The sequence below is a fragment of the Phodopus roborovskii genome, unplaced genomic scaffold (assembly GCF_943737965.1).
Source record: "Phodopus roborovskii unplaced genomic scaffold, PHOROB, whole genome shotgun sequence".
Classification (NCBI taxonomy): Eukaryota; Metazoa; Chordata; class Mammalia; order Rodentia; family Cricetidae; genus Phodopus; species Phodopus roborovskii.
In genome coordinates this window covers 719,124-732,880 of record NW_026126549.1, presented here as the reverse complement: position 1 = coordinate 732,880, position 13,757 = coordinate 719,124, and the positions used below count along the sequence as shown (strand labels likewise).

Here is a 13,757-nt window from a genome sequence, read left to right as displayed (position 1 = left end):
GCTTGCCGGACAAAGACCTTACAGTGAGCAGACCAATGATAGGCAGGGCGAGCCCTTGGACAGCCCTTTACTAGAAATAAAAGCCTTTTAAATAGCCCATGGGCCTGCCCAGCTGCCACCCTCATGTGGCAGTGGCCGGAAGTGTGGGGGTGGCTACCTGCCTCTAAACACTTCATCTCAGCTTTTAGGTCCCACACACCAATTAGGGGACTAGCCACAGCTGCTCGTCGCCCTGCCGTCTGCTGCCTTACCTGGAATAGAACCCAGGCACCCAGCACCCCACCCTCCCCAACACCGGGCTCTGAGAAAACCCCGCTCTCAGCAACCTCAAACACACCACCACCCTTCTCCCACGCATAGTCAAAGTCGCCTGGAAGGTTTGGTTTCCATGGCAACAGACCAGGCGGTGGCAAAACTGGTAACCAGATTCCAAAGGAGGAAGCCTAGAAAATACTCTTCGGGCTCTTTCGATGGACATGCCCTCGCTGACCCTCCTGAAAACCCGTGGGTCTGTTTTGGTCGTTCTCTGTGGCAATCCTCCCGATTCCCGGAGCTACAACAACCGGGGAGTCGGATTAGCAGTGTTGGAAGCAGGAGGGGTGGGGGTGGATAGAAGCCGCGGAGAATAGGGAGGTGGGGACTGGGTTTCAGGGCCAGCTTCTGCAGTTCCTTTGACTCCATCAAGACAGGGATGAACCCTCCCTCCTATTAGGCTTTGCTGCGTAAAAAGAATGGGTAGGCATTGTCCGGGCAGACAAACTGAGGCTCAAGATAGGAACTCCATCTTTAGATAATTGCCTCCTGGATATTGACGCCCACTGTTTTTCTCAAACCTCTTGGCTGCTGCAGTGGAGGAGGGTAGGCAAAGGAGAACCCGCCCTCCTCTGGATCAAGCTCCTCCGTGGCTGGAGGGAGGTAGCTAGGGGTGGGGTGGGGTGGGAGACAGAGGGGAAGGGGCGGGGACTACAGAAAAGTCCCCAGCGCCCTCCCCGCAACATTTGAGTTCCCGCCCCAACTCCTGCTTCCACCCCCTCCCACACAGGGTCTCCTTTTCTGCCTAGAAACAGCACTGAGCATAAATCTGCGCACTCAGTTACGCATGCACTCAAGCTCCCCACCCCCACGTTGGACTCTCCAGCAACATCATTGCAAACAGATCCACAAGCACCATTTACAGTCCGTCACATATTAGAGACACCATAAGCATGCACGCCATATTAGACAGTCATATGAAGACTGCACCCACACGCAATTCAAAACTAGATCGAGACGCTTAGTGACACAAAAGCTATTATTCAGTACAAACCCCTCGACTCCACCCACATGTTGTGTGTTCCATTTGATAAACAGACGCAGTCAGCCTTTCAGAAGAAAACTTTTATTTTTAATTTTTGAAGAAAAAAGCCATATAAATATTAGAGTATAAAACTTGCGAGAGATATCAGAAGGAGGATGGGCAGGAGCTACGTGACTATGCGAAGAGAAGCTTTTATAGAGAAGTCAGTACAGGGAGGGGGTCGCCGTAGCATTATGGACACAGCACAAAACACAGCACGGGCCGCGCAGGCAGATTGAGATTCAAGGACAGACGGCACAGCCCGCTGCCCACTCGCCATCACGTAAAAGCACACCACACTACACTATTGGCTATTCTACACCAGCCGGGGTGGGGGTGGGGGAGGGAGCTTCTACACTACTGTAAGGGCTGGAGCAGAGGAGGGTGGGCAGAGGAAGTTCTATGCACAAGGAGGCACTGGGGGGCTTTAACCAGTCTCTGGCCATGAAGGGGTGGTCTGGGGGCCTGGGCAGTGGCCTTCTGAGAAGAAATGGCACCTGGTAAGGTGGATGCCTGGGGCTTGAGGACTACGGGGGCCCAGTGGAGAAGCCCCATCATTGGCTGAGACTTTATGGCCACTTGGTCCCTTGTTCTAGCTCCTTGACTCAACCCAGCAAGAATGGCCTTACTGGGGCTCCCTTCCTGCTAGGACCACTGACCCTTCCACCAGGGGCACCTCTGGAGTACCCAGCACCCACAGAGGCCCCTCTTCCTCTCTGGTCCTAAATCCACTTAGAAGTCTTCTTGGACTGAAATGCCAGCTTAAATCTATTGGTCCTGGTGGCTCAGCCCAAGCTGCCCAAGCTGAACCAGGGTGGAGGGTCTGGCCTGTTGTTTGCCTATGGCTAGAATTGGGGGCTTGGGCCAGTACCCTGGGTACATACAGAGCCCCTTCCAAGACCCTGTTAACAGGGCTGTTTTGCCCACTGCCCAACTCCCATCAGTACACACCCAACTTCCCTTTAGCTTACCACCCCCTACTGTCTCCAGACATGCAAAGGAGTCTCTTCTTTGAGGAGTAGGGAAGTCACAGCATGCAGCGGGAACATCAAACAATGAAAAACAAAAGACTGGTCCCCAGGCAGTGAAAAGAGACTGGGTAGCAAAATGCCTTCCCCAAAACCCAGCAAGCATCAGTACCAGGGGGATGGTGACTGTGTCCCCCAAACTTAAGCATTGGTCTCAGGCTCTAGAAGGAAATGAGAAGACTGGTACCAAACCATGCTTTGGGGGAAAGCTGAACTAATGGAGAGGCCAAAAGGTTATAACACTCGCCCAGCTCACCAGAACTAGGAGCCTGCTTGGGTCACCTGCCCCCTCAGCAGCCGGAACACCTTGCTTAAGAGAGGGATTGCAGGAGTGGGTGGGGTGGGAGAGGGAAGCAGATGGATGAACCTGGCTGAGTTGGAAGGTGGAGGAGTTCAGCTGTAACTAAGGGGAGCGTGGCGTGTTGTGTCCATGCTAACCCTACTACCCTTATGGGTACAATCAGTGATTGGATAGGGGTTCCCAGCAGAACTCTCTTTGCATATTCAACCCCTCAGGGCACAGAGAGGGGGTGTTGACTTGGGCACTTGTTTCTGTTTCCCAATGGGGAGCATGGCCTTGGCTCCTACCGGTATCCTGGAGTGAGCCCTGAAATTCTGAGGCCTGGGTACAAGTAAGGACAGGCTGGACTGGCTGGGGAGGGAGGCTGCCCTGTGGCTCAAGGCCTGGCCTCCATATTACTTCTTCTCTTTCTTGCCCGACTTCTTCTTGTTGCCATTACCGCCTGCTGGAGTCTTGCCATCTCGTTTGCCAGCCGCATTGGTCAGTGTGGCATTGCTGCCGGGGATGTACACATTCTGGCGGTAGTCAGGCACATGCTGCAGGGTGAACTGGGGTCCATACCGAGCACTCAAACCCATGGTGCCAGCGCCCCCTCCCAGAGTGGAGCTCCCGTCAGCAGCTTCTGCAGAAAAGGAAGAACAAATGGTCAGATGGGGTCACTGACTCCATCTCCCTCATAGAGCCGTTTGTGAATGCCTATGACACCCTGGGACCTGACCACAAGGCAATCTCAGTGCAGGAAGAGTGATAAAAGGCAGGTTTGATTCCCAGCTCTCTTCTCGTGATCTTCAACAAGTCAGCCAGGCCTCCCTGTGCCATCTACTTTCTACCCTTAAGATGAAGGTCATAGAGAGTATCCACTTTGGGTGACAATTAAATGAGAAGGTGCTTCTAAAGTGCCTAGAATACCTTGGTGTGTGTGGTAAGTGCTGGAAACATGCTAGCCAGCATTTGGCTTCAAACACTTGACCCTGGCTAGGGTCTTTGCTAGACTGCTGTGCACATTATCCTTCCCGGACCAAGGCCTGGCACAGCACATGTGCTCAGCAGTTCTGCCATTAATGTGTATGCAGGGGGTGTTCTTGCATTTGTGTTTGTACATATGTCTATCTGTGTGGTGGTGGGGATTGAATTCGTCCTTGCACATGATAGGCAAGCATTCTCCAAGCTGAATTACATACCTAGCCAAGTCCTTTGTGTGTGTGTGTGTGTGTGTGTGTGTGTGTGTGTGTGTGTGTTGAGACAGGGTTCTCTGTGTAACAGCCCTGGCTGTCCTGGAACTCACTCTATAGACTAGGTTAACTTTGAACTCATTGATCTACCTGCCTCTGCCTCCAGAGTGCTGGGTTTAAAGGCATACACCACCACTGTCAGGCAGTTAGTTCTTGTTGTTTAAGATGTGGGCGGGCAGTGGTGGGGCATACCACTAATCCCAGCATTCTGGACTCAGAGGCAGATATACCTCTAAGTTCCAGGCCAACCAGCCTGGTCTACAGAGTGAGTTCTAAGTCAGGCAGAGCTACACAGAGAAACTGTCTTGAAAAACAAAAACAAAAAGACAGGGTTTTACTGTGTAGCACTGGGTTGGCCTGAAACTGTTTGCCTCCTGAGTGCTGCTGGGATTACACAAGTGTGTTTGCAAGCCAGCCCAACAGAAGTATTCCTTTCTTTTTCTGTCCTCCACCACTCCCAACCCCCAGTGCCAAGGATCCAACTGTGAACCTTGCACAAATACTCCATCACTGAGCTACATCCTCAGCACTTGTTTTTGAGAAAAAAGGTCTTGCCCACTGGAACCTGATCACTGGGAATACAGTGGTCACCAAGGCAGTCTCATTGCAAAAGGAGCTGGGGGAGGGGGAGAGGGGGGAGTCAAGAGTGGGGAGCTCTACTAGAAACCCTTCAGCTCCTCTCCTGAAGGCTTGAGATGTAGGCACTGGCCACACCAGGCCTGGCTGCATCCACTTCTTGACAGCAGCAATGGACTGTCGACTCTGTGGCAAGCACATGTATGGTCACTTCAGCCTCAACATAGCACTCAGTCAGGCCAAGGCTGAGAGAAGGACAGTACCAGATTCAGATGGTGGGTTAATCCAGCCTTCAGCCAGGTTCCCACCCAGACAGGGACGTGGGAATTGCCGACAACCCCTCAAATGTTGTGCCCAAATTCTGAACCCCCAAATCACCAAGAGACCCGATCCAATGCAAAAGCAAAGGGTCTTTAACTGTATAACGAGTTCCATCTGTTCCACACATCGGGACCCTGGGGCAGGGAATTTATTGGGGTAGAGCAAGAGTGTCTGGGGGTCTGCTACAGTCTCAGGATTGGTAAACTTCTGGGCTTGGACAACCTGTCTTGTGTTGATCTGTCAGGAATGGTTGCTATGCTCAGAGGTCCTCCTAGGGCAGTTGCTATGCTCTGCACTCTACTGTTACCATAAAGCACTTCCAGAGCCCACCAGCTAACTTCTGATTGGCTCCTTGCCACATGAGGGTATCCGGCTTCCTAGTGACTGGAAGGTCCACCAAGGTCAGGAACTTAGCACATGTTGCTGAGTCAGAGACCTACATCTTGTGGAGTCTTTTCTGCAGCCTGTCATGGCTGCCAAAGCAAGGGGCTAGATGAGGGTCTGGTCCCTTCAGTATTTGTTATAGTGAGACTCCATCTTAAGTGTGTCTAAGTGGTGGAAATAGGTACCTTTTCCACTACTGCCAACTTCTACCATATCCCTGCTCTGGAGGCAAAGAAATGGGCAAATGAGGGTCACCCCTCGCTCCAGATGATAATGGTCTTGAAAACAGACATCTTAGGTATAGCGCAGTTTTGGGGCTCAGTGCCTGAGGCAGGTGACTCAGTGCCACTTAGGCCAACTTTCCACTGACCAGAGGAAGAAATTGGTGGCACACTTGCTTAAAATACAGGTCCCAGATTTGCATGATAATGTGATCTCCGGAAGAGTTGAGTCCACATTAGCAGCTGAAATCCAAAAATATCCATCATGGGGGTCCCATGAGGATTAGATGAGATGGACACTCAGTGCTCTGGCACTTGACAAGTGTTCAGTAAATACTAGGCACAGTTGCCCCTCCTTGTCACCCTCTTCATCCAGTGTGACTGCCACTCCACTATACTCTCTGACTGGAGCTGGTGGGAGGGGAATGGGAGTTAGACTCCCAGATTCCCAGCTCTGAAACTCTCTGTGACACAGACACAGAGAGAGTTAAAGCCCCAGGAAGGTCCTGCCCGGCCTGACCAAAAGCTGGAGAGAGTTCACCACCTAGCTGCTGCCTCCACCCTAGACCTTGGAGCTAGCAGAGTGGGAGACTAAAGCCAGAGAGGCTGAGTAATTCTGGGACATCAACCAAGGATTGAGAAATGGAGACAGGAAATATTTCCAGTTCTGGCAAGAGGAGAAGGCAAGAGAAAGGAAGATGAGAGACGTGCCAGAGTCTCTGGGCCCCTGCAGTCCAGAGGCTTTTCACAGCCCCTTGTTTCCAGTCCCAAAAGTCCAGGAGCTGAGGGCCTTCTGGGAGCAGGCCTGGTAGGAGGGAACAGCTGCCCCCACCCATCCCCCTCAACCCTTTCATTTGCTGACATTTCCCTAATTAAGTCCAGGAGGTGGCAGTCCTCACGGCCTACCAGGCCCCTCAAGCTCACAGCCTCTGCCAGCTTGGGAAGGGGAGGGGGAAGGGCCCAGATCCAGTTTCAAAGAGCCAGAATTCCAAAGTGATTTCGGGGCTTAAGAAGATAGGTAGGTGTGTGTGTGTGTGTGTGTGTGTGTGCGCGCGTGCGTGTGCGTGTGTGTGAGTGTGTGTGTGTGTCGGTGTGGAATGTGAGGGAACAGAGAAGGGAGACTGAGCAGAAAGACAGGAAGTGCTTAATTGAATGACAGGAGAGTCTGAGGTGCTGAGGTGCACCACCAGGAAGAGAGGGGACTCTGAAATCAACGGAGGCTGACCCTGGAGTCTTGCCCTGCCAGCTAGGCCTCAAAGGGCTGTGTGACTATCTCAGGGGGTGCTATATGCCTCAGCTTCCCTTCTCTGAAGAAGCTGGATTGCTAACTCTGATCTTCTGGTTCAGACTCCAATGGCCTTTCTGGTTATATCCTACCCCCCAAGACTTGGCCTGGGCAAGAAATAGGGTTTTCCCTTAGTCCCAGAGGACAGGGAATTAGAAATACAGAGATCTCTTTTAGCTGGAGGAGGGGTGCCGGTGTCCCTCCAGCTCCAAACTCATTGCCATCTCCCCTGGTCCCCTTGATATTACCAGTGCAAGTCAGACAAAGACCCCACAATAGCAATAGCTGGAGATAAGATGGCGAAGGGCGAGCTGAAAGCTGGCACAGCTGCAAAACCGCAGCCTCCTTTTGGGTGCACCTCCCCCAAGTGTTTATTTAAGAGCACTCTCCAGGGCTGGGCTCCAGGAGCCTCTCAGGCTTTGGGACTAGGAAGTAGGTGTGAAAGTGAGAGCAGGGCCTGACCCTGCCACCTCCACCCCAGAGCCTGTTCCCCCAGGGCCCAGGCTCGGCCTTGGGTCAGGTCCTGAGTGGGCTGGACGGGTGGAGCCCTGACAGGGGAGCGTACATGCATGCAGGCGGCCATGCTGTGGCACTACTCCAGGGAGACCTTCTGGGAAGGTTTGGGCCATAAATACTGCTTCCATGTCTGTTTTTAGCAGCTGGATTTGGGCTGAAAAGTCGGTTTTTTGGCCTTAGGGCTCAAGGCCACAACAGCTAAAGAGACCTGTTTATTTCCCTCAAGAGCTCAACCTGGCACCTCCCCAGGTCCAGCGCCTGCAGCTGGCCTCTCAAGGGTCTCAGCTCTGTCCCAAGAGGTTGACAGCCCTATTATCGTTGACCCGTCCATCCATGTGCCCTTTGGTGAGCCATAGGCCAAGCATCATTTCCTCTCACAGACAGGGTTAGGTTAACAAATCATAACAAGTAAAAATATATGGTTTCCAGCTATCTCTGAACTTTGGGTAGATGATTAAAATTTTTTAATATAGTTTGCTTTGTGGAACAGTTTAGATGGATTATACTAAAATTGCATATAGCCAGGGGAAGTGGTGGTGGTGGTGATGCACTCATTTAATCCCAGAGGCAGAGGAAAGCAGACCTCTGACATCAGCCTGGTCTATAGAGTGAGTACCAGAACAGCCAGCACTACACAGAGAAACCTTGTCCAGAAAACAAAACCCAAAATTATATATTCGTCTGAAAAGCAGATTTCACTGGGAACTCTAGATTTTATCTGGCAACTGTAATCAGGGGGAATAATGCAGGGTACACCAAGAGAATTCAGCCTCTAGGTCCGTCCAGTCAGCTAAGAGGCAGACAGGCTAGATCTAAAGCCACGACCCTGGGAGCTGAGCTGAGTTAGAATCCCAACTTTGCTGAATCCTGGGATGCTCCCGGTGGGGGCCATTTCATACCCCTCTGCCAAACACAGAGCCTCAGAGCTTGCCTCACATCTCACCACTGTACACAGGATTAGCCAGAAACAAAAACCCTAAAAGTTGGCCCTGATGATAGGTCTATCAGTCCCCAAGCTACACTCAAGAGGAAAGCTATGGATTCAGGTGTGAGTCCAGGAACTGAATCTTCTGTAAGCTTCCCATAGACTCTGCTTTCCTGGGCTGGAAGTCAGTCCTTGTCAACAGGTGCTAGGCTCTTTTTTCTTATAATCTATTCCATTTTATTTATTTATTTATTTAATTTTAGATCAGAATACAAAGTAGTGAGTTTTACAGTGGCACCTTCACTCATGTGTAATAGAAGTTAGATTCTCATTCTTGTCCTGCATGTATAAAGTCCTATGGGTTTGATCCCCAGTACCTTATAAACCAAGCATAGCATCACACAGCTATAATCCCAGCATTCAGGAGATGGAGACTGGAGGATCAAAAGTTCAAGGTCATCCTCAGACATCTATGGAGTTGGAAATCAGCCTGGCTACATGAGCCCCTGTCTGGAAAGAAAATGCTGCTGCTGCTGCTTCTTTTTTTTTCCCTCTCTCTTTTATCCTTACAGGTCAATAAAGATAATGACTAATCAATTACAGCACTGTTACTATAACCGCTGTCTGTCAAGCCTATGCTGAGGACTCATGTTTGACTCTCAAATAGCACAATGAGACCTATAAATATTTCATAAGTGAAAGTGAGGTCCAGGGGGGGCTTAATAGTTTACCTAATGCCTCAGCCCTAAGTGGGGCAGCAGGATTTGAACCCAGATTGGCTGCTTCCAAAGCCTGTGCTCTTAAGTGATGGTGAACTGATTCTGCTTGCCCAGCAGAGGAAGGACCCTGTGACCTCTTCATGGACAGCCATGGCTATCCGATCAGTGTTACAACTGAGGCTGTTTCTTAGCCTTGTGGTAAGACCTGTGCCTCCAGGTACAGTCCTGACCTGGAGGCAAGAGTGGCTGATGTCATCTGTTGGGAACAGCCACATCCACTAGCCGGGTCTAACATGTGCCGGGCCCAGTACTATACTCTTGTGACACTCCTTCAGTCCCCACAGTAACCTACCTGGTGGGGTTGTTGTCCATTTTCTTGGCCGAGGAAGCTTAGTTTAAAGAGAACAAACAAACTGCTCCAAGTCACAAGGTCAGTAAGTGGCAGAGCTCTGGTGTGACTTGTGCTAACCCTTCCCGGAGTCAGACTGGTCTGACTGTCTGTCTGGTTGGTTTCTGAGGCAAGGTCTTGCTTTGTAACCCAGAATGGCCTCAAACTCGTGGAAATCTTCCTGCCTTAGCCTACGGAATGCTGAGATTACAGGTGTATGCCTCCATGTCCGCCTCACAGTTAGACTACTCCCTTTACGTCTCCTTGGTGGATTACTTGCTCACTCTGCTCTGGGCTTTAGGACCTCTCAATCCCTTGTTATCCCTCAACCTAGAGCTAGGTCATGGGAGATTATCTGATCTTGCAGAGAAGCCACACAGACTTACATCCCTCCCTCAGTCTCCCATCCTCTCACACCCATGGGTACCACTTACCACTGGCAGAGGCCAAGATCATGGCTTGCAGCATCTCTGTATCAAACTGGTTGTTGGGCCAGGTGCCGGTTTCATCACCATTTTGGGAGCTGTGGAGACAGTAACATGGTCAGTAGTATCCCAGGCCAGCCCTGCTCATTCTCCCTCAGCCTCTTCCCGGGTTCCCAAATCCAGTGCCTTATCCCTACCCCATACCCAAGACCAGTTTCCCCAAATGGAATAGGGGAGTTTATATAATCCTTTGGAGGCCGGACTCCAATGAGTCCATTCCCTGGGCCAATTTGCTGCTGTCTTGGGTGCATTAAATGAATGTCATCCCTCCATCCTTAGGTTGTGGCCTATTGTCACCACCTGAGACATCAGACCATTGTCTGAGTATGGTGGAAGAAGACAATGAGGGAATGTCCCATAACTAGAGGAAGAGCCAGGAAAAAAGAAAGTATCAGGGAACTCAGGAGGCCCTAGGTAACCCCACAGCTGTTTTCCGAATTCAGATCTGCTCTGCTCGCTGTCTTCGTAAGCCCTTGGTGTAGTCTGCAATCATACCACACTGTCCTTCCTGCTTCACACACACACACACACACACACACACACACACACACACACACACATGCACACCCTTCACGCTCTCTTGCTGATCCCCAGAAGGTCAAACCACAGCCTTTGTTTTTACGATGTAAATAAAACATGTCTCCGGGATTCTAAAATTTACTGGGCTGTCCTGGAACTACTGGTGTCCCTCCTGCTCTTTTGAGTGGCTTGGGGATCAGTGTCAGTCTCCTACTGACACTGCGGGCCTGGCTTCATTAGGTCACTCAAGCACTGTACATTGAAAACATCAAGTGACTCATGTTTTGTTTGTTTTTCTTGTTTTATTTATGAAGGAGGCAATTTCTTAACCCAGCATCCTTTAAAATATGGAACGCTTCACAAATTTGTGTGTCATCCTTGCGCAGGGGCCATGCTAATCTTCTCTGTATTGCTCCAATTTTTTAGTGTATGTGCTGCCAAAGAGAGCAGTCATGTTTTTAAAACTACTAAAAGTGCTAAGACATTGTAACTCATCCTGTTCAGTGTGGACCTTTCCCATGGTAACAATTTCCGTGTCTCCTTCCTTCCTCTCTGTCTCTGTCTTTGTTTTTTTGTTTGTCTTTGGGACAGTCTCACTATGTAGGACCAGCCTGACCAACAACTTATGTAACCCATGTGGGCTTCAAACTCACAGTAATTCTCATACCTCAGCCTTATGAGTGCTGGGATTACAGATATATACAACCATACCTAGCAATCAAGTGGATTTTCAAGGATCAAATTATTCTAGTTTGCAAGATTGAGGGAAGAAACCTGACACCTGTCTGGTCCCACACACATCCCTGCCATATAGTGGCACCATCAGGAACAGAGAAGATCCCTGGAGAAACAATTGCTGCCTGGATGGGCCTGGTAGTGCATGCCTATAATCCTAGCACTCGGGAGGCTGAAACAGGAAGATTTTTCAGTCTGAGCTGCATAGAGATAAACTTGCCTTAAACAAGTAAATAAATAAAAGTTGCTTAAATGAATGAGAAGAGAGCTCAAGGGAGAGTTGGGTCCCTATGAAGAAAAAGAAGAATTTGGCATCAAGCAAAAGACTTCAAGGCAGACCCTGAGGTGTGGAAGAAAGCACGTGCGTGTGTGCATGTGTGTGTAATCCTGGAGGCTAGTAGAGAAGATTGTATGTTTAAGGCCACTCTGGTTATGTAGAGAAACCACGTCTCAAAACATCAGGGCTGACTTGTTGGTAGAGTTCTTGCCTAGCATGCAAAAGGCTTGGGGTTCTGTGTTTAGCCTATCAGAAGACAAGCGGATGAAAACAGCTTTATAAGGCTGGACACTGTGTTGGACATGTATAGTCCCAGCACTATGAAGGCCCAGGTGGTTTAATCAGTTGAGCCTGGGCCACACAGACAGAGCTTGTTTCAAAAGAGATAAGTAAACAAAAAATGAAAATAAACCATAATGAAGAAACCTGGGAACACAACTTTTACCAAGTGAACAAACAGCAATTCTGATAACAAGGCAAACAGATGTCAAAAGCTGCTAACAGGACAAACTGACATTAAGTGCTTCCTGATGTGGTCTGGTCCAAATGACCACCCATGGAATGTTCCTGCTGAGACTGTTCAATTATGTTGATATTTAGCCAAAAGAATCAATGAACCCAGACTATAGGCATTTAAAAGACTACTGGTCTGGATGCCTTAAAATTATCAATGCCATTAAAAAAAAAAAAAAAAAAAAAAAAAGGTAAGGAGGCTGTTCTGATTAAAGCAGGATAAATGCAATTCATGATCCTTGATCAAACTCTAAATTTAATTTTAAAAGCAGATTAAAAGGACATACTGAGAGCATTTGGGAAATTTGCTAGTGGACTGTGTCTTACAATATTAATGTTAAATTCTTCAAATATGACCATTATTTTTGTGGTTTTGTAGGCGTCCTTAAAGCTATACACTGTGTCAAATGCTGTGATGCCTGCAGTTCTTCTAATGGCTCCTGAAGGAAATAACCTGTGTGTGGGCGCCTTCATGCGCAAGCCAATAGGAAATTTAGGTTGGTGTTTCTTTTTAACACAAGAATATGTGTACTTTAGCATACTATTCTTTCAGCTTTTGGACAGGTTTGAGACATTTTAAGATTAAAACACTGAGAGAAGCTGGGCATTGGTGGTGGCACACACCTTTAATCCCAGCACTTGGGAGGCAAAGGCAGGCAGATCTGTGAGTTCCAGGCCAGCCTGGTCTACAGATTGAGTGTCGGGACAGCCAGGGATACACAGAGAACCCCTTTCTTGAAAAAACAGTCCCCCATCGAAACAAACAAACAAAAAACCTCCTGATAGGTAAAACTGAGTCACCTAGGAGAAAGAGGGGTGTGGAAGACAGCTCACAAGGCACTGGGGGAGGGTTACATGGGGTCAGAGAGGTGGGGTGTGACTATCTATGTCCTCAGTTCTCAAGGCAGGGGAGGAGCATGTCCATGCCTTCAGGCACTTGGGTGAGGGTGCAGTGGTTGAGGAAGAAAAAAAAAATTGTTTGGCTTCTTCCTCAGAGTTCTGAAAAGCTCCTGAGGTGCCAGCCAGGCGGTGGTGGCACATGCCTTCCCATTCTGGAGGCAGAGGCAGGTGGATCTCTCTGAGTTTGAGGCCATCCTGTTCTATAGGGTGAGTTCCAGGGTTCTAGGACAGCCAGGGCTACTGTTACACAGAGAAACAACAACAACAACAACAAAAAATAAATAAATAAAAGGAGAAGGAGGAGGAGGAGAAGAAGAAGAAGGGAAGAGCTAGGTTGCCATGGTGAGATTTAACTATGTGAAACTCTTGCTCTTGGGCAAGGATAGAGGGTGTGAGGGTTCCCTTGGAGGACAGGAAAACCCTTGTCTCCATGAAACCCAGGAACCTATAGTCTCATCTGACGAACCAGACGCTGGTGAAAGGGTAGAGAGAACACAGACGGAGGTAACTCTGTGCCCTGGCAGCAGGCGGTGCTGCCTGGGGAATAAAGGTCCAGTGCAAGGGTGGGCTGGAACCATGACTGGTGGGCCTGTCAGGAAAATGCTCAAAGGCTAGAGGCCAAGCAAGAGGGCAGGCTGCCAGCTTTCTGCAGCTGGGCAAGAAATGAGTGGGGTGGGAGTGGGCTGGCTCTGAGCCCTGGACCCACTGGGCCTTGTGTTTGTTCTTCTCTATTTCACCCTTAGAGCCGCCCTACCCATAAGGGTTAGGGTTATCCCTGATTTTGGGCAGAGGAGAGAAGGGCTTGAAGGTCTTGTCAAAGTCACACACAGCTACTTATGTGACAGAATCGAACTCCTCACCTGCCTAATGTGACCCTGAAGCCCATGATGATCCCACACAGAGGAACCTGGATCCCTAGGAGCAGATTCAGGGGGCCATTCCACGATTTGAAGATGACAGTAAACATGAAGGAGATGGCCTGTGTTTAAAAGCCCATTTCCTAATCACCCATGTATTCTGGCCTATCCCTGTGTGTGGAGGTCCCGGAGGAGTATATACGGGCTGGGCTGTGATAGAACAGTCCCTGTGTTAAGCT

The 13,757-nt window shown here is 49.6% G+C and overlaps 1 protein-coding gene and 1 non-coding gene across 7 annotated transcripts in view; both read right to left on the bottom strand.

Moving 5' to 3' along the window:
• Window positions 1-1,362: 1,362 nt before the first annotated feature.
• The window catches only part of LOC127234245 (protocadherin gamma-C4), an 87,090-nt gene continuing 74,695 nt past the window's right edge, over window positions 1,363-13,757 (bottom strand). For all 6 annotated transcript variants that reach the window (XM_051201114.1, XM_051201116.1, XM_051201115.1 and 3 more), the window contains exons 3-4: window positions 9,667-9,755; window positions 1,363-3,287 (exon numbers count right to left, since the gene is read on the bottom strand). In XM_051201114.1, coding sequence (XP_051057071.1) covers window positions 3,061-3,287; window positions 9,667-9,755 — 316 coding nt within the window. In that variant the 3' untranslated portion in view covers window positions 1,363-3,060. The remainder of the gene's footprint in view (window positions 3,288-9,666; window positions 9,756-13,757) is intronic.
• LOC127234325 (U6 spliceosomal RNA) lies at window positions 10,578-10,684 on the bottom strand. The gene has a single exon (XR_007835567.1). It is a non-coding gene; the product is annotated as a U6 spliceosomal RNA (small nuclear RNA).